General features: G+C 40.3%; 1 protein-coding gene across 1 annotated transcript in view; it reads left to right on the top strand.

Moving 5' to 3' along the window:
* Positions 1-19,410, top strand: part of LOC147728359 (UPF0462 protein C4orf33 homolog) — a 109,388-nt gene extending 89,978 nt beyond the window's left edge. The window contains exons 6-7 of the mRNA XM_086962159.1: positions 10,951-11,156; positions 19,133-19,410. Coding sequence (XP_086818285.1) covers positions 10,951-11,156; positions 19,133-19,229 — 303 coding nt within the window. The 3' untranslated portion in view covers positions 19,230-19,410. The remainder of the gene's footprint in view (positions 1-10,950; positions 11,157-19,132) is intronic.
* Positions 19,411-19,694: the final 284 nt, after the last annotated feature.

Raw genomic sequence — 19,694 nt, 5'->3', positions numbered from 1 at the left:
TCAGGGCTACGCATGTGGGTAGAACACTCAGTGCTGTAAGTCCACTAGTAGCATTTGATTTACAGACCCTGGCGCACTCTGTGCACTTTACTAGGGGCTTACAGTAAATTAAATATCAATAAAAAAAAAAAAAAAAAGTGCAGCTGACCACAGTTCAGCACGTCAAATCCCAGGTGGATATAAACCGTTAAAGAGTCTGTCCAATTGCTTCCAGAGCCCGCCGCACTTCCCCGCCACTGGAAACCAGATAAGCAAACTTTGTGCAAAAAGAAAATAGAAAGGTGCACTAGAACAAAGTCAATTAGCTCCAAGTTTATCCAAAATGATCTTTATTGTAGTTGAAGTTAAAAATTGGACATCAGCCAACGTGTTTCGTTCCACAGCTGGAACTTCATCATGGTGTAGCTATTTAGATCCAGGCACGATCAGCCTGTGTACTTGAAACAAAATTCTCTTAGACCATATAAAAAAGAAGAAGTCCTGGAATCTCAAGTAATAACTATAGTTCGCTTGTAAATCCTGCAGCTTCGTTCGATAACCATACAGTCATAGAAAGCTTTAATAGTGGCCCAAGTACTGTTCGGGACCAGTCTCTTGCATCACTAACCTACGGGTCTGCAAACTAAAACTATCTCCCCAGCACCTGCGGTGGGAAGAAGCGGTTGGACGGTCACAACCGCTTCTTCCCACTCGCAGGTGTTTCACAGTCTAAGAGAATTTTGTTTCAAGTCCAATTTTTAACTTCAACGACAATAATGATAATTTTGAATTAACTTGGAGCTAATTAAGTTTGTTCTGGTGAGCACCTTCCTTTTTGCACAAAGTAAATTAAATATGCCAATCATGGAAACACCAATCCACAATAACAATTTACAACAGGAGCACTTACACTTTAACACTGAACAGCAGTGAGAAAGTGTACAGAGACACTAAACCAGCAAACACAGAGTCAAGACTGGGAGGTCAAAAAGCAAAAAGACAGGGTAAACAAGCCAAAAGATGCAAAGTCTAACAGGTTCCAAATTCATTAGTGTCTCTACTTTCGGAGACTGAAGTTCCAGTAGTTATACCCACCATAGCCTTTGAAGATACAATCAGTTCAAAAGGCCACCTTTGAAATGCACAGTCCCTCTCTAAATGTTGTCCTGTATGCCATCGTACCCCGTGAGGTTTGATTACAATCTTTAGTGTGGCCAAGAACTTGCTCCTTAGGACGCAGCTCGCAATTCCACCTCCACGTAACCATCCCAAAAATGCCACTCAGAGGCAGAGATTTGCAGTTTCCCATTAACCACTAGCTTATGGCCGTCTATCAGGAATGCACAGATGTGGTTTTCCCCTTAGCACCCAGTTGTGAATTAGGAGACAGGCCGCCAGGCACACAGAACCACACACACCTCTAAATCGCCACTTTCCTAAAGTGACATTCCCATCACTGTAACATCAAACCCCCTCAAACTACTGAAGAGGATTCACTATTACAAACTCATCAATACCAAACAATATACAGTTACTAATCTGCCCATGGGAAATAATGCTCAACAGCCTTTCCCTACACCCCCTTATGCTAATCCAATATGAGAAGTATGCCCCACTGTACATAACACACCATTCAGTGCCATTCATGACTCTTGCTGGTAATGCATACACACACCTGCCCAACCTCTTCCCAGTCCAGCCCCCTATCACCAGGGACAACTGGGTTATAGCAGAAGACATGCAGAATCTTGGCACTTAACTTTATAAATGCCAAACGGAGTAACAGTAACCTGTGCACACAAACTACACCAGGGCACATCTGTGGCACAATCAATGAGTTACCTCCTTGATTGGCACAACCAGTGCAGCAGGCCCATGGAGGCTCATTTGAGATACATGCCCCTGGTATGGGTCTTACCATATGACAAGAGCCTTAAACCTACCTTGAATCAGCCAATCATATATACACTGCTTCACAGTACGTATATGATGAGCATAGCACATTGACACTGCACGGCAGTGCTAAATGCACTCCAGTACTAAGGCTAGCATCCAGAGCAACGGAAAACTGAGAAGGAGAAAAGCAAAATGTCGAGGGAAAGCACCCTAGAAAGGGCCATTTTCAACTCCCAGCGTCAAAATTAATTTAGAAAAAGTGGGTTTTGCCATTGGACTTCCAGATTATGTGTTGTTTTTATAGACCCTGGAACGTCCTCATGCTCAGCAGAACCTCCAGGAGTCTGACTCTCTGTGAAAACAGTTTAGGATCCGCTAATCCTGATCAAAGCAATTGTGATAGTTCAACTGTGCATGACCAACAGTCATGCACGGTGTGTTGAGGACAGTGATTGGTGGTTGGCTGCATGAGGTAGTTGGCCACTTTGTCTTGTTAGGCTGTGTAGCCAACCATCACTGCACATGGCCGAAAGGAGTCTGTTAGGAGGGTGGGCTGCCCTGGGAAGGCTGGTTGCAGGGACTAGCAAAAGGCCAGGCCCTGTTGTCAACCCTTGCTGAGCATGGCCTTCTTCTGGCATGTGCAGCAATTGTTGTCTGTCCACAGACTGTTGGGCAAAAAGCCTGGCCAAAGGGCAGCTCATGTACGAAATACCCATGTGCAGTCTGTGCCTGTTGCACAGGAGGGTTTGGCTATAGTGCACATTAAAAAACCCCAGATACTCACTGAAAATAAAACAGAATATATGGTTTTGTTTGATCATCAGACCTTAATGTATATTTTTTAAAAATCTGAATTTAACTTAAACAATCACAGTTAAAGTGCAGTTCTGGTTAAGAAATAAGAACAAACAAAAACCTGAAATTCCCCAGTTATGGTGAGCTCGGCAAGTCACAGCTTGCACGCTTGCCATGTAAAACATAACCTGCTTGTTTTGTGTGTGCAGTAGTTTTCATGCTTCAAAAGTGATGCAAAATGGTTATGCCTTTTTTACCATAGCAAAACATGTACTTAATATGGCTGCTTGCTGACCTAAATTTAAACTCATAGGGGCATATTTCCAAGGGGATTGCGCCAACGGAACGTCACTTTTACCGATGTTCCGGTGGTACAATACCCTGCATCACATTTACAAAGTGGCACTAAGGCACTTTTTGTTGTGGCTTAACACCGCTTTGTAAAAATGGGGCCCTTTCACGCAGTTATCTGCATGAAAGGGGCATGCAATGGGTGTTGCTGTGGGCAGTTCTCTGCAATATGTTATGTTATGTTATATGGGGGATTTCTATAGCGCTCAGCTACTCCGAGGAGTGTCCCGGCGCTTAAGATCCTCAACTGTACAGATGGGCGGGAGAGCGGAAATACTTTACTGAGTGAAAAGCAGGGTTTTAAGACTCTTCCTGAAGGTAAGCAAATTGCCAGTGGTTCTTAGGGACAAGGGAAGGGCGTTCCATAGCTGAGGTGCGAGGAGTTTGAAGGAACGTCCACCGCACCTAGCTCGCCGCGTAGCAGGAACCACGGCCAAGGCAAGGGTGGCAGATCTAAGTGATCTGGAAGGGTAAACTGACATAATATCGATTCCAAAATATCGTTTGGACAAAATATCAAGTAAAAAATATAGACTAGCAAAAATATCGACCAGACATAATATAGACTACAAAAATATCGTGTAATATCGATATTAATAGCCAAAATATCGAATCAAAAATATAGACTAGACATAATATCGACTAGATAGAATATAGACCAAAAAAAAATCGAAAATAAGGTAGTTATTAATAATTTTTAATAATTGTGTAATATAAATCTGTAGCGGGTTGTGGGTTTATAGGGGAATAGGGTGGGAAGTAATTTAATTATAATTAATTAAATATGTAAATTATTAATAATTGTTAATTAGTTATTAATTGGTAAATAATTAAAATATAATTGGTAATAAATAATACATAATTAATAATTAATTTTTAGTAAATTATTTTCTGTAGCGGGTTGTGGGTTTATAGGGGAATAGGGTGGGAAGTAATTTTATTATAATTAATTAATTATGTAAATTAATAATAATTGTTAATTCATTATTAATAGGTAATTAATTAAAATATAATTGGTAAATAATTTTACATATTTAATTGATAAATAATTAATATTTAGTAAATTATTTTCTGCAGCGTGTTGTGGGTTTATAGGGGGATAGGGTGGGAAGAAATTTAATAATAACTAATTAATTATGTTAATTAATAATAATTGTTCAATAATTATTAATTGGTAAATAATTAAAATATAATTGGTAATTAATTATAAATATTTAATTGATAAATAATTAATATTTAGTAATCATTTTAACACCTACGCTATCCAGCGTTTTCCCTACTGTTGCACCCACTGGAGTGAGAATAGTAATTGTAACCCCTACGCTATCCAACGCTTTCCCTACTGTTGCACCTACTGGAGTGGGAATAGTAATTTTTACCCCTACGCTATCCAACGCTTTCCCTACTGTTGCACCCACTGGAGTGGGAATAGTAATTTTAACCCTTAAGCTATCCAATGTTTTCCCTACTGTTGCACCCACTGGAGTGGGAATAGTAATTTTAACCCCTACGCTATCCAACGCTTTCCCTAGTGTTGCACCCACTGGAGTGGGAATAGTAATTTTAACCCCTACGCTATCCAACGCTTTCCCTACTGTTGCACCCACTGGAGTGGGAATAGTAATTTTTACCCTTACGCTATCCAACGCTTTCCCTACTGTTGCACCCACTGGAGTGGGAATCGTAATTTTTACCCCTATGCTATCCAACGCTTTCCCTACTGTTGCACCCACTGGAGTGGGAATAGTAATTTTAATCCCTCCGCTATCCAATGTTTTCCCTACTGTTGCACTCTTTGGAGTGGGAATAGTAATTTTTACCTCTACGCTATCCAGCGCTTTCCCTACTGTTACACTCACTGGAGTGGGAATAGTAATTTTAACCCCTCCGCTATCCAATGTTTTCCCTACTATTGCACTCTTTGGAGTGGGAATAGTAATTTTTACCTCTACGCTATCCAGCGCTTTCCCTACTGTTACACTCACTGGAGTGGGAATAGTAATTTTTACCGCTAAGCTATCCAACGCTTTCCCTACTGTTGCACCCACTGGAGTGGGAATAGTAATTTTTACCCCTAAGCTATCCAACGCTTTCTACTGTTGCACCCACTGGAGTGGGAATAGTAATTTTTACCCCTACGCTATCCAACGTTTTCCCTACTGTTGCACCCACTGGAGTGGGAATAGTAATTTTTACCCCTACGCTATCCAACGTTTTCCCTACTGTTGCACCCACTGGAGTGGGAATAGTAATTTTACCCCTACGCTATCCAGCATTTGTCTACTGTTGAATTCACTATAGTTGTTACAATAAATTTTAAACTATTTGCTATGCTACGGTAAAAATATTATATATGTTTAGTCAATAATATGTATTTATATATATATATTTATTATTTTTTTTTGTAATTTACATTAATTATTTAATAATATTACATTTATTTAATCATTTTAACTAAGTTTATATTAAATATATTTATCTTTATATTAGTTTTAACTTAATTTAAAGACATATAAAAAAAAACAATATTTTGACAGTCTATATTATTTACAGTCGATATTTTAGAGTCGATATTTTTGTACTTACCTGTATAAAGATAGAAACTCGATATTTTGTCCTTTGATATTTTCTCATCATATTTTTGCAAGTCGATATTAATGCGCTCAATATTATTTCAGTGATCCATCTGGAAGGCAGATAGAACTTCATCTGTTTCCGGAGATACATGGCACCCAGGCCATCGTCAATGTTTTAAAGACAATCCGCTTTTTAATCGGGAGCCATTGAAGATTTGTCAGAAGAGCACTGGCGCTGGCCCTCCTGGTGAGATCTAATATGGCGCGCGCTGCCGAGTTCTGGACAACTTGCAGGCGAGAAATACCGATTGCTTTTTGACACTGCCCCAGATTTACAAGGATCTGTAAATCTGAGGCAGCGCCAAAAATGAAAGCACTGCAATGGCAGGTGTTAGAATGGCGCAACAAGGAGTAATACCTTTTTTTTCTCCTTGTTTTTGCTTTTTCTATGTTTGCTGCATTCTGCAGCATGCACAGAAAGAGCAAAACACCATTAATGATTGTTTTTGTTCAGGAAGGTGTTCCTTCCTTCACATAAACGATTATTAAATACTGATGATTGGCTACTTCTATGTGTGCTGCAGAATGCAGAACACATAAAGTAGAAATTCGCCATTATTAATTGTTTATGTTCAGGAAGGGACACCTTCCTACACATAACAAATAATTCCCTGCAACGCAGGCACCCTTGCACTATGTCATAAAGGTGTCAGTGTTGGCGCTAGGCAGCTATTTTGAGCTTCAGCTCTAGGGAAAACACAGGGGTCCCCCATGTTGTTGTAAATACGGCGCACCCCTGCGGTTTTGAAACGCCGTAACATGCTGCTGCGAAATTTGACGCATTGCTATGCTCCACCATTTCCTTATAAATATGCACCATAGTTCAGTGGGAGCAAAACTGTACATATGCCCTACCTGCTTGCCAGGAAAGGCGATTTCTTTCACCATCTTGTTATTTGAAGGCATCTATTCTTTCTTGATTATGGTCTTCATTAGATGATTAGCCACACATTCCTATGATCCAAGATTTCACTTCGATAAAGAAAAAATATATATATACTTTTAAAGTAAATTGTCTTCATCCTTCCAGAGGAAAGGTGCCTAGTGCAGCGAGAATTGATTGCAGGGCTATACAATTTAATAGGGGAATTTGATTTTCCTATTGACAATTACACAATGCCCAATGGCCATTAGTTCTTACTGCTTGAAAAGGAATAGTCAGTGCTTTGCAAAGGATTAATCAATGCACTTGCAAAAGTCTGGAAGTTTTGTCAAAGAACTTGTGAGATTAAAACCGGCAACGTATCAAACGCGATGTGTGTAATGTAACTGGTGCTCATGTAAAGCGCTCCGTCCAATACCTTCGGGTCGAGTTCGAGCTATATAAAACTGCAAAAAAAAAAAAGAAAAAAAATGGACGTTTATGAAATTGTGTTTAACGGTAATGCACAAGATACCCATACCGAACCGCTAATTGGGGTGCTAATACATAGGCTACATCTATGCACAGTAAAGCTGTTAATTGGAATCTGCTACATACAGCTGACAGCAGCTTTGCATAAATACATATTTTGTAGATGCCAGGGGCTCTGTTAGCCTATTAGCTGTTTGCACGTTTTAGTTCCCGTTTGTGTTTGTGCTTCCCGGCAGCTTGGAGACATAAAAAAGAGGAGTTGTGTTAAATTGCATAGATATAAAGGCGACATGCTCATTTTGAAATCAGAGCTAAAACGTATTTTGATATTCATGGAAGGTTGAGGTAAGCTGCCTTGATTGGAACTCGTGTGATGGAATTCAGAACAGCTTTCCTCAGAAATCGAAAGGCACGCAGGGCGCGTGGAGCATTCTGACCAACCAGCGGAGGGCAGCATTGCTCAACAAATGTCGCCTAAGGTTGTTAATATTTTCCTCAGGGACCCTCTTATTCATCCGAACCTTCTTGTCTCACAGAGAGTTGAATAAGAAGCCACTCAATGCTAATCATTTTTCTCCACTGAGTGCATTTGGATTTTCCCCTTTGAGTGCATTCGGACAAGAGTGAATTTATTGCGAGTCACTTCCTATGATTTTCTAAGTGCACGAAACGTTATAATCAGACATGTGTTCAGCGATTTTGAACTGCACCGCTGAGTTCATGCTCTTGTTTGCAGAACATTTTTTTGTAATATGAAACTGACTTATAAGACCGTAATATTAGCATGGATGACTGGCTAGTTCGACCGTTTATCGCCAGGTAGCAAAAACCGGGCCTGCTTTACTTAATTTTCACTCACTTCTTCTGCAGGTTGATGTTTAGCCCATCATAGATTGGAATGTTGGCCCACATGCATCATTGTAACCGTTTGCGATTTCTTAATTGCGAAAAATAAGGAATCGCAATTAAGAAATCGCAAAATGCTATGCATTAAAAAATCGCAATATTTTTGCGATTCGGTATTTTTCCTTAATTGCGATTCACAATTTGCGAATCGTAATTAAGGAAAACCCTTCCCATTGATTCCTATGGGCCAAAAGGCCCATAGAAATGAATGGGAAGGCATTCACATTTTGCGAATTTCAAATTGCGATTTGCAAAATGTGAATGCAATTTCAAGGGTGCAGGGGGGGGTCCAAAGAACCCCTCCCTGCACCCCTGAAATTTAACTTTAAGTGCAATTTACACACACACATGAACTAAGGACATGTGTGTGTGTAAATTAAAACTTTCAAATATGCAACTAGTGCATGTGTGAAAGTTTTCGGTAAATTAGCATGAAGTTCAACTTCATGCTAATTTACCCCTTCCAAGGAGCGAATTCGCAATTTAAAAATAATCATGCATTGCATTTAAGAAATCTGAAATTGCGATTTCTTAAATGCAATCGCAATTTTACAAATCGCAACATGGTTGCGATTCCTAAAATTGCTAAATGCATGATGCATTCCAAATTAGTCAATTGCATTCGCAAACGGTCGAAAATTGCGATTCCCACCGTTTGCGAATGCAATTGACTTTGATGCAAGTGGGCAGTTGTCCGCATGATGCTAGCTTTCTACGGCCAGATGTACGACCCTCAGTGTTTGCAACTTGCAATGTGCTTTTTTTTTGCAACTTTCAATTTGCGAGTCACAAACATTGATGTACAACAGTAAACTGCAAATCCCAAATGGGTCGCAAAAGACCTGCCTCATTAATAATCATGAGGCAGGTTGCATTTTGCAACCCATTGGGAATGCCTGGCACTCACAGGGATGGTGACCTGCTGGGGTCTGCGGACCATCATATCTGGGACTGCTTTTTCAATATAGGATTTTTTTATGCAGACTGTTTCCCTTGAAGGAAAATGGTATGAATGAAAAAAATAAAAATTAAACATTTCAGTTAAATTTTTTAAGAGCAGGCACTGCCTTATCTTAAATTTTTTTTTGCTGCCAATCACAAAGGGGAAGGGGTCCCCTTCCCATTTGCGACTGTTGTATGACCAATTTGAAATTGGTGGTAAATGCGATTGTTTTGCGACCTCAAATGGTCGAAAAACAACCTTACATCCCACTGGGACTCGCTATTAGGACATTATTTATCTTTGGACTCCTACCTGCGTTGTATTTGTCAGAGTGCCTTCACAGTGAGGGTTAGGACACATGATTGAATCCAGCAGCCCACCCATGGTTGTAACTCAGGCCTGCAGCCCTATTCGTCAGCGGTCCCTACACCTTTGTATATGAGGAGATAGGAGACATTTTAAGTGCCATCTAACTACAATTTGCTTGGTCGGACTGGATGACGTGTGGTAATTTCCTTTATTAAGTAATTACAATCGACTGCAGTTGGGTGTTTTTTTTTTTTCGAACGCCCGGTCCATCTGTGATAGCTGTTTGCGACCAGTAAGATGTATTTTGACATGTACAGAAGGCAAAATGCGACTCTGTAACTTGTTACCAAATCACATTTTGCTTTTGCAATTGAGTATTAGGAAGGGGCATGTTCAGGGCTTCCCTTCCTAATACTGAATAGCACTAGTATGCATGAATGTTATGAGACCAGGGATGAGGTTCTCAAACATTCGCAGTTACCACCAACTTCAAGTTGGTGGTAACCCATTTGCAAACGGAAAGGGGTCCCCAAGGGACCCCTTCCCCTTTGTGAATGTGGGCACCAACATTTTTTTATAGGAGGCAGTGGTCCATCCTACTCTTACAAAATGGAAATGTAGCTTTTCATTTTTATTTTCTAAATGCATCCAGTTTTCCTTTAGGAAAAGTGGCTACATTACAAAAAAAATGCTTTATTTAAAAAGCAATCACAGATATTGTGGTCTGCTGACCCCAGAAGGCCACCATCCCTGTGATTGTCACCATTCACAATGGCTTGCAAATTACGACCTGCCTCATGAATATTGATGAGGCAGGTCCTTTTGTGGTCCACTGCGAATCACAAACAGTGTCAAACAGGCATGGCCTGTGCCGGTAAGAGCAGTGGGGCGGGGAAGGAGGGTGTCGACATACAACAACGAGGGAAACTTAAATAAAAAAAAGAAAGCCATGGTTATCTTTTTTTAGAATGTAAGTTTCCCTCGTCGTCGTATGATGACTGCCCCCCACCGCGCCTTACCGCTCTTACCTTCACAGGCCACGCCTGGTAAGACACATTGTTGTACATTGCAGTTTGTGATTTCCTAATAGCGAATCGCTAAAATTTGCTATTAGGAAATCTCAAACAAGTGATTACTTACATCTGGCCCTATGAGAGTTCGCAAAAGAGCATCTGCAGGGCCCATTGGAAGCTGCCCTGTATAACCAGGGATTTAAGTGGGCTGGGTCCCTGACACAGTAGTATTTTAGAATGGACATTGAAACGGGTCCCTATTGGGCCCTATATTCATGACCTTAACTTTACTGAAAAAAAACACTGACGATTTCTAAACAGTGAATGGGTAGAAATAAGAAGGAGAGATGGGGTCAGTTTGCCTACTATGCACCAACATACACCACTATAGTTCCAATGGTGATTGCAGTATAAGTGGCTAGAGCTATATTATTAGCTAGGATTGAATGAATGAACATTGGTTCTGCACTGTGGTGGATTCAATCTTTTCTAATGATTTGTGTTGAAGGTGGAAATTGTGATATTGGCGTCAAGGGGGATTATGACCCATACATTTCAAATGACTGTAGAAGAAACAGGTTTCATGTGATCCATGTTGCCTATTTATTGTACAAGAATTTCTTGTTTGAGCCGGGAAATGGTGGTGGTGGAGAATCTGGGAAAGGGAGCCATGTAACACCCAAATCTGTTAAAAAATGCTAACTGTGCTGCATTTCCTTTTCCTGGACACGATTATGATAATTTTCTTCTGGTCCCTGTCTGTACAAGAAAGAGCTTGACTTGAGTTTTGACGCAGACATTACCTCTAACTGGGGCAGATGGATTGGCAGAGCGCTGATTCCTTGGAGCTACTTCCCTCCTGATGTAGACATGATGAACTCCTACGCAATTCATGGATCGGGGATAGGAAGAACATACGAGTCGCTTTATCCCATTCCCTCAGATGAGATCCAGGAAGGGCAAGGCCCGAACTTGTAAGTACTCAGACATCCCTGTACAACTTTCCACCACTACACACAAGCTAGGATGCTGATAAATGAATGTAATACATGTTCAGGTGACCCATGTCAGTGATTTAGTTCCAGTTAAAATTCCACACTTTTAGGTGACTCTTGCACACCATTAGAGTGTTTGTTAGCTACTCCTACGATGTTGTGGTGTTGTATTTTGTTTTTGTTCAGCATATTACTCTAGCCTTAAATGTTCTCTTCCGGTCATATTTGTGTTCATTTTCAAAACGTTACGCCTTGACGCAAAACTTTGGAATTGGAGAAAGACCCTCAAACCCTGATTCACAATATCAGGAGTTGAGCTATTTGCTGAAAACTGAATCCCACCAAATGACTGTGGGTAATTCTCTTCCACGGCATGTTTTCTCACACTAAGGGTTAGTTGTGGACCACCACTATTCTTGGTGGAGATGGAGAGGGGCAGGGAAAGGTCTGGGCCTTTGTGAATGTGTTGAAAAATACATTAACAACCAACATTAAATCAGGCTGATTCCTGAAAAAGTAAGATGAAAACGCCGTGGCAGTGAAATTTGCTTTCTAAGTGTAATTTAATTCCTCTGTTTTTCAGAGATGTATACATTACTAGAGCTTTTTGGAGATATATATGTTGCCATTTTTCTCTAAATATGTGTCAACTGTGCAAACTGGGTATAGAAAAACCTCAAACACTATTGATTTCTTTAGAAAGAAGTAAAAAGAAAAAGGAAAGGTGCATTTACAACTGAACCCTACACTCAATGTACTGTATTGTCATCCTGATATATTTCTCCTGTCTGGTATTAGCAAACATGCAGAAAGGTATGAGTTAATGAATCAACGAATATAGGGGCATATTATCAAGGGGGTTTATCTCCGCTTTTTTGGCTTTAAAAGCCAAGAAAGCGGAGATAAAATTAACTCCCTATTACCAAGCTGTCGCTAACACCAGTTAGCGACAGCTAGTAGGAGATAGCGACCATCTTGGGCCCCACTTTGCATGTCAGTGATATTTATCACTAATGAGATGCAAAGTGGGCGTGCCAAGATGTTAGAGACTGAAAACAGTCGCTAACATCGCTATCTCCTATTACCAACTTTTGGAGATATTCGCGCTAAGCGGGAATATCTCCAAAAGCTAACACCTGCCCTGAGCAGTTCTTAGCAATGTTATCCAATGGGAGGTGGATAACATGGCTAAGAGCATTTGCTCGATAATGCATGAATATCGCTGACTTTTCAGCGATATTCATGCATTTCGGCCGTTTTTTATCGCATTTGCGATAAACCTTGTTAATAGCAAGGTTTATCTGCGATAAAAATCGCCGATGTGCGGCGATAATGTTTGTCTCTAAACAAGTTAGAGACAAAAATTATCGCTAGTTGTTGGTAATATGCCCCATGGTTTCCATAGACCTCTTTGTGTATCATAAGGTATTATTGTGCATGCCAAAAAAGGAGTAATGCTCCATCTGGAAAAAAATAGAGGCAGATTTATATCTAAGCATCATCAAGAATATTGCTAAAAAACGCGGGCTCCAACGCCTGCACGCAAAAGGTGCATTTGAGTCCAAACTGCTACAAAAATGTATATTTTACGAAAATAAGCTCTCCGAAGTCCTTTAGGGGATTGCTGTATTCCTGGAAACGTGTAAAAACTCCGCTGCATTCCCCGCAGTGATATTTAGGTATGCTAACTTTTTCTCTTTGCCTTCTGCCCATTTGAACAGTGAGATTATCGAAGACTTCCCTCGATGTGACAGGTAACAACTGCAGGCCAGTGCACATGTAACTTTTTTACCTACACTTGCAAAATATCTTTCTAGTTGGAACAACAATTGCTCTGCACCTACATAAAATATGTGGATGTTAGAGTGCTTTTCACGTCCAATTCACAGGCTTTGGCAGTAAGTATAGATAGGTTTGTCAATATCCACAAATTCAGGACTTCGTGGGCGTTTACTACGTTGGCTAACTCCCAGCCTCTTTCATTGCAATGCCTCTGTTGCAGTGGTAACCCTGCGTGCCGTCAGAACATCACTTTTTGTTATGTTCCATGGCGCGGGAGCATGCTCCATAATCAAATATTGACTCCTTTATAACAGTGCTCAAAGAATGAGTAAGACGCGCGCTACTATATTTCAAATGGCAAGGTTACAGTCTGTTAAAGACTTATGGATAAACCAATATTCAACAATACCAGGGTATACATACTATTCGCTCCCTCATATATCTTATTCAAGGATAGATATGGTTTGGGTATCAGACGGTCTAATTAGAACATCGGATATAGAAATATGCCCTTGTGTAACATCAGACCACAATCCAATCATGTTAGTATTCCGGGTTGACATAGAAAAGAGGGAGATTAGACCGTTTTCTTTTCCATGATATCTGCTGACAGACAGTGACTATTTAGATAATATGGCCAAGGAATTGGAAGAGTTTTTTAGAGTTAATACAGGGACCGCATCACCAATGATCGTGTGGGATGGAATGAAAGCGTTTGCTCGTGGCATTACACAAAAATATATCTTTGCTCAGAATATGAAACGCAAAAACACAACAGAGTCTTTGCTACGTACTCTACGTAACCTTGGGATGCAGCATGTGGAGGCAGTAAATAAAGATCAGATCACCCAAGACACTCTGCTTTTATCATTAATAGATGCTAGAGTATTAGTAAAGAAGACCCTTCGGGAAAAAATGGCACCTAGCTATACTAAATATCGATTAGAAAGATACGAATTTGGGGAACATATAGGGCAGATATTGGCTCATCAGACTGCAGAGGCAAAAGCAAAAACTAGGATTAGCACCATAAGGGGTCTAGATGGACACTTGCTTACTGAATATTCTGCTATTCTGGAGCAATTCCTCTTATTTTACCAGAAACTTACGTGGACCCCGAACCAGAAAGAAATACTAGGTTATATTGAGGATAGTCGCATACCAGTATTAGACGTGGATGAAGCAGCTATATTAGAAGATATAGTGTTGGTAGAAGAAGTGGAACTGGCGCTATCAACATTACCAATGGGGAAGGCAGCTGGAGTCGATTCATTGCCATTAGAATTCTTTAAATCTTTTAAAAGAGTATACTATTGCCTATGTGTAGAGTGATGCAATCTGTGGCAATTAACGGGCAGGTACCGGAGTCGTGGAACACTACACAAATTATATTCTTTAAAAAAAAAGGGCAAATCACCTACAGAGTGCGGGTCATATCGACCTATTTCACTTATCAACACTGACGCTAAGGTTTTTCAAAAATCTTGGCGACTTGCCTAGCTCCACTTGTGCCGCGGCTCGTCTCTGATAGACAACATGTGTTCATTATGGGGAGGGACACTACCGCCCACGTCAACATGGCCATTGGGGCATTTGATTTAGCAAATAAGAAGGGGATCGACTTCGGTATGATATTGTTAGACTCCGAAAAGGACTTCGATCGGGTTAGGTGGGATTTCTTATGGGCCGTATTGGCCAAAATTGGTCTTGGATCTCAATTCCGGTCTTGTGTACAGACTCTATATTGTAATCCACAGGCCAAGCTGTCGTATGGTGGTATGTGCTCCCCTCCATTTCAGATCTTGAGTGGGACAAGGCAGGGATGCCCTTTGTCCCTGTTACTATTCGCTCCTCATATAGAGCAGTTTCTATGCACACTACAAAATTGTACACAAATCAAACCTTTAGAAGCTGATATTTCTAAACTTAAGATCACAGCTTACACGGATGATATTGCAATTTATGCAATTAATCCAGAGGCGGCCGTGATAAGTTTTAAGGAAGAAGCAAACACATTTGGCAAAGTTGCAGGCTACAAACTGAACGCTGACAAAACTAAAGTACTTACTACTGTTGGGATTCAGAACTCCATTACCGGATCTTGTGTTACTGTGACTTATTTGGGAGTAAAGATAATGGCTAAAATCAACCAGATTATTGATTTAAATTATGAACCCCTTTTAAAAGAAACAACTAAATTGTTAAAAATTTGGCATAGACTCCCTATAGTCCTGCTAGGCAGGTGTAACTTGATCAAAATGAAAATTTTACCTAAATTCTTATTTTTGTTTCGTTCTATTCCTTTGAAAGTCCCGAATATATATATTTTTAAATTAGAGGTTTTTTTTAGCCGCTTTATTTGGGGATATAAAAAACCGAGGAGGGCGATTGAGCTGCTTAAAGCCACATATGATCAAGGTGGGCTCAGCTTTCCAGATTTCAAAGTTTATTTCTGGGCTGCTTTTACGGGCCGGTTTCGTAGCTTGCTTGGTTTAGACCAGACTGATTCTGTGTGTGCGTTTATGTTGGGGAACCAGAGGGATAAGTTCCTATATGGAATTAGAGATCCAAATTACTTCAAAAGGGTAAAATTTAAGATCGTCAAAGATACTGCATATATTTGGCAAACAATGTCTACTAGGTGCGATTTACCAATATTTCATAAAAACTACCCACTGTTGGGGAATCCCACTTTTCCTGGGGTGTTTCAGGATCAAGCGGTAAATCTTGGGCGAACTATGGCATAACCTGCTTGGGCGATTTATATAATGATAGAGGGATTAAATCATTCGAAAATCTACAACTGGTCTATAAACTTCCGGCCCATTTCTTTTTCAAATACTTGCAGATTAAGGATTATCTGGCCTCTAATGTGGCGGCAAAAGATATACAGCAATCAATAGTTTGGGATTGTATTGATGGGGGGAAGCTCAAATCTCTCATTGGTTCAATGTATGCTCATTTACATAGCTTCAGACCATTGGGTAGTGAGAAACTAGCGGAACGCTGGACTCAAACCCTGGAGACAATGGTTTCACCTAGAATGATTGAACAGGTCTATGCTAAGGATTCGGTTCATTCTGTCAGTCTGCAGCTCCAACAAATATGTATCACTTGCATGCTGTATTACACCCCGGCTAGAATAGCTAAATGGGCCCAGGGAAATAGGACGGGGGATATGGTAAATTGCCCAAAATGTGGACTATATGCTGCTAATTTAAAACATATGTTTATGGAATGTCCAGAATTGAGTGGGTACTGGTAGAAAATCGAACAAATACTTCATTGTGAATTAAGATTGGATCATCCACCTAAGGATCTTGAAATTATGTTGGGGTATAAAGATGACAATCCAGCAGTAGCGCGTCTTTTTACAATCTTGATGGCTGCTGATAGGCTGGCTATTGCCAGGGTATGGGTCTATGCTACACCACCTGTGGCAGAGGATTGGTGCGCGATCATTAGAGATACTTATGGCCTAGAGGTAGCCCTGGCAAAGGCAAGGGGCATCAGATCATTAGTCAAACTAGAGGCGCTATGGGGACCATTGGCTCTGGATGGATTAAGGGAGTTGGATCTGGCAAATATGAAATAAGATGTACTTCCCCTAAAACACCTCCGTATATGTTATGCTGCCGTGAGGTTTCGGTTTTTAGCTTATGTAATTGCATTTTTGTCTTGTCTATATTAATTCTCGGTTTATGTTTACTGTATAAATATGCCTTTTCTGATGAAAATAAAAATTAATTTAATAAAACCAAAACAGTTTTCTGCATTAAAGGGGTGTGCAATGGGCTTTGCTGGGGGCGTTCCCAGCAATATCCTTGGCATTTTGACACTGCCTCAGATTTACAAGAAATCGTAAATCTGAGGCAGCGCCAAAAATGTAGCCTCCTCAGGGGATGCACAACGAGGAGAAATATCTTTATTTCTCCTTTTGTGCTGCATTCTGCAGCTCACATAGAAAAAGGAAAAACCATTTTGGGATTGTTTTTGTACAGGACGGTTTCCCTTCCCTTACAAAAACAATCATCCCCCAATGCAGGCACCCTTGCAACATGGTGTAAAGGCACCTGCCTTTGGCGCACAGTAGCCTATTGGGCACGGGGAAAGGACAGGAATGTGCTGTATCTCTTAGATATGGCCCATTCTTGCCCTTTTCTTTTGCTGTAGGGCAGCACAGCAGGTAGGCCTGCGATGTTGCCCTACCGCAAACCTCATAAACGGGGCCCACTATATTTAGAAACAGTTAAACATCCACCAATCTTGCAAATTGTTCCAGTTCTAATTGTCATTTGCAGTCAGAAAAATGCACATTCTGATTTTGTAAATGAAGGTTTGGTATTTGCAATCACAAATTTAGGTTTTGAGCAAGTATGAAACAATTTGGTGTGCACACATTTTGGTAACTCAACCCCATTCACTCTATCTGTAAATTAAGCCATTTAAGACAGAAAATCAGTTAACTTCATATGCTCCAACTATCATTGACTCTTAAGTCTCTCATTCTGCACCAAAACACCTTTTTTGTACAAATAAAAACTATCGAAATAATGTGGGTTATACAATTTCTATATATTTATGGAGGAGAGCTAATGTCTAAATCTCTGTAGAAAGTCACATGAAGAATGTGGAAAGAAAGAAAAGGCAACTTATTCTATACTATTTTCTTAAAATAATTGTCTAAGGTTCTGTGGGAAAACAGTGTATACATCACTACATGCTGAATGTTTTCTCATTAGAAGAGAGATAACACATGGAGACAGATTTATAATGGTGTTGAGTTGCCCTTGCATCACGCATGGTGTCACAAGCGCAACACAATACTGAAGTCAGATTTAACAAGCAACGCAAGGGCATTGCGTGGCCCTACCTTACTTGGTAAACCTAAAGTAACGCATGACAGTGCAAGTCGCTGCCTTGCGTTACTCTGCCATGGGAAGGCATTCCATGGGTTGAGCGTGGGTGTACCCACACATCCACCCGTGTTTTTTTGGCACATTCCCAGATTTACCAAGACTGGTAAACCTGTGAATGTCTCCAAATGGAATGCTTTCCCATGAGAAGCCCAATTATGTGAAAGTCATTTCCACTTTTTTAGTGTATCACATTCCGCAGCCCCCTTAGAAAGAGGAACAAGCCTCTAAGGATTGTTTTTGTGCAGGAAGCTGTCATTTCTTGCAAACAAAAATCCTGTTTGCAAAGCAGGGCGCCTGCATTGGCACTAGGCAGAGAAGAGGAATGCACCATATATTGGTAAATATGGAGCATTCCTGACCTATTGCTTTCGGGCAGTGCAGGAAGGTGTCTTGCTGTGTTACATGAAAGATTGATAAACCTGGCCCATGGTATTTTTAGGTCACTCCCCCCCCCCCCGCCACCCCCATTGTGAGGTGTAGAATTAATTCTGATGTGTCAAAAGTATAAACTATAAAACATCACACCCACAGATCCGGGTGTAGTATTACTGCACCAAAAAACACACCATACTCGTAGTCAATAAATGTATTGGCAAAGATAAGTCATGGTCAAACAAAATGGCCACATCAACTTTCTATTTTATTAACACCATTACTTAAATTTTAGCACCGAGGTTTGTTGTAGATCAACAGAAGTAGCTGCTGTTCGAACAGATTTTTTTGATAAGAATATGCATTTATTGCTTATAATATTATCGGTGCTTCAGTTTCTTTTTAACTATTTGCATAGCTTCCTCTATGACTGCATCCTTGTACAGGCTAGTTTTCGAACCACTTTCAAACAACATTTCATTGTGTTAATTCGTTTGACTTTATTTATAGGTTTTATATAACATGCACCTCACTAGAGGGTACTGTAATGCTGAACAGTGATTACAAAACAATTTGTGTGATTAAAGGCACACATAGGATTGTCACATTGTGTAAATATGCCCAACTTCAAAAGTGAGACTATACAGGTGCAACACACAGTTATACCCTGATGAAGGCAATGGAGGGGGTTCGAAAACAGACAGGATGAGTGTGAGCAGAGGTGTCAAGAAGGATGGCCTGTTTATTTTAAGATGTCCAAAATGTATCCGTCGTTCAGGTGAATGGCATTTAGCAGCGGGCGCCATCCTCACATTTTCTGAAGAGACCTGCATGAGCCAAGAAAATATTAATGTTAACACTATTTCTTTTTCTGTCCAACAGTCATCGCCTGGATTACTTTAAAGAATTCAACCTGAAGTGGATTATGGGAGAAGATTGGACTCAACCAGCATCAGACCTATGGAGACCAACCCCTTAAAGAAATTACCCAATTCACCTATTGTATGTGGAATAAAAAGTACCACCTAAAAGCAGCTACCTTGAATTTTGATTCTTTCCCCCCTCCATATTCTTTTCCTATCTTTTACAAACTATTGATATGACAAACATATGCTGTGATGACAGTCATAAAACAGTCTCTTCCCAATGTTTGCGAAAAACGTTTCCTAATCATTTTAGAAAAATAGTGAGTTAATTGCCTTAATAACTTTGCTGCCACATACTTATTTGGACAACCACATTTAGGACAACAGTTAACTTAGCTACATAATGGGATTTTCATCTGGAGTTGCTGCTCCAGGGTTCTAGATCAGCTGTGTGGAAATTGAAGAAATTGATGTACATAAACAGCATTCATTTCCCTTCTTCTCCCACTCCTCTCCCCGTGAGCACCATGAATACCGTAAATTATTGACCGTATCACTCTTCCAGTAAGAGCCCGTAC

The sequence above is a fragment of the Lissotriton vulgaris genome, chromosome 3_1 (assembly GCF_964263255.1).
Source record: "Lissotriton vulgaris chromosome 3_1, aLisVul1.2, whole genome shotgun sequence".
In the NCBI taxonomy this organism is placed as follows: domain Eukaryota; kingdom Metazoa; phylum Chordata; class Amphibia; order Caudata; family Salamandridae; genus Lissotriton; species Lissotriton vulgaris.
Note: the sequence above shows the minus strand (reverse complement) of the source record. Positions and strands in the feature narration are given on the sequence as shown.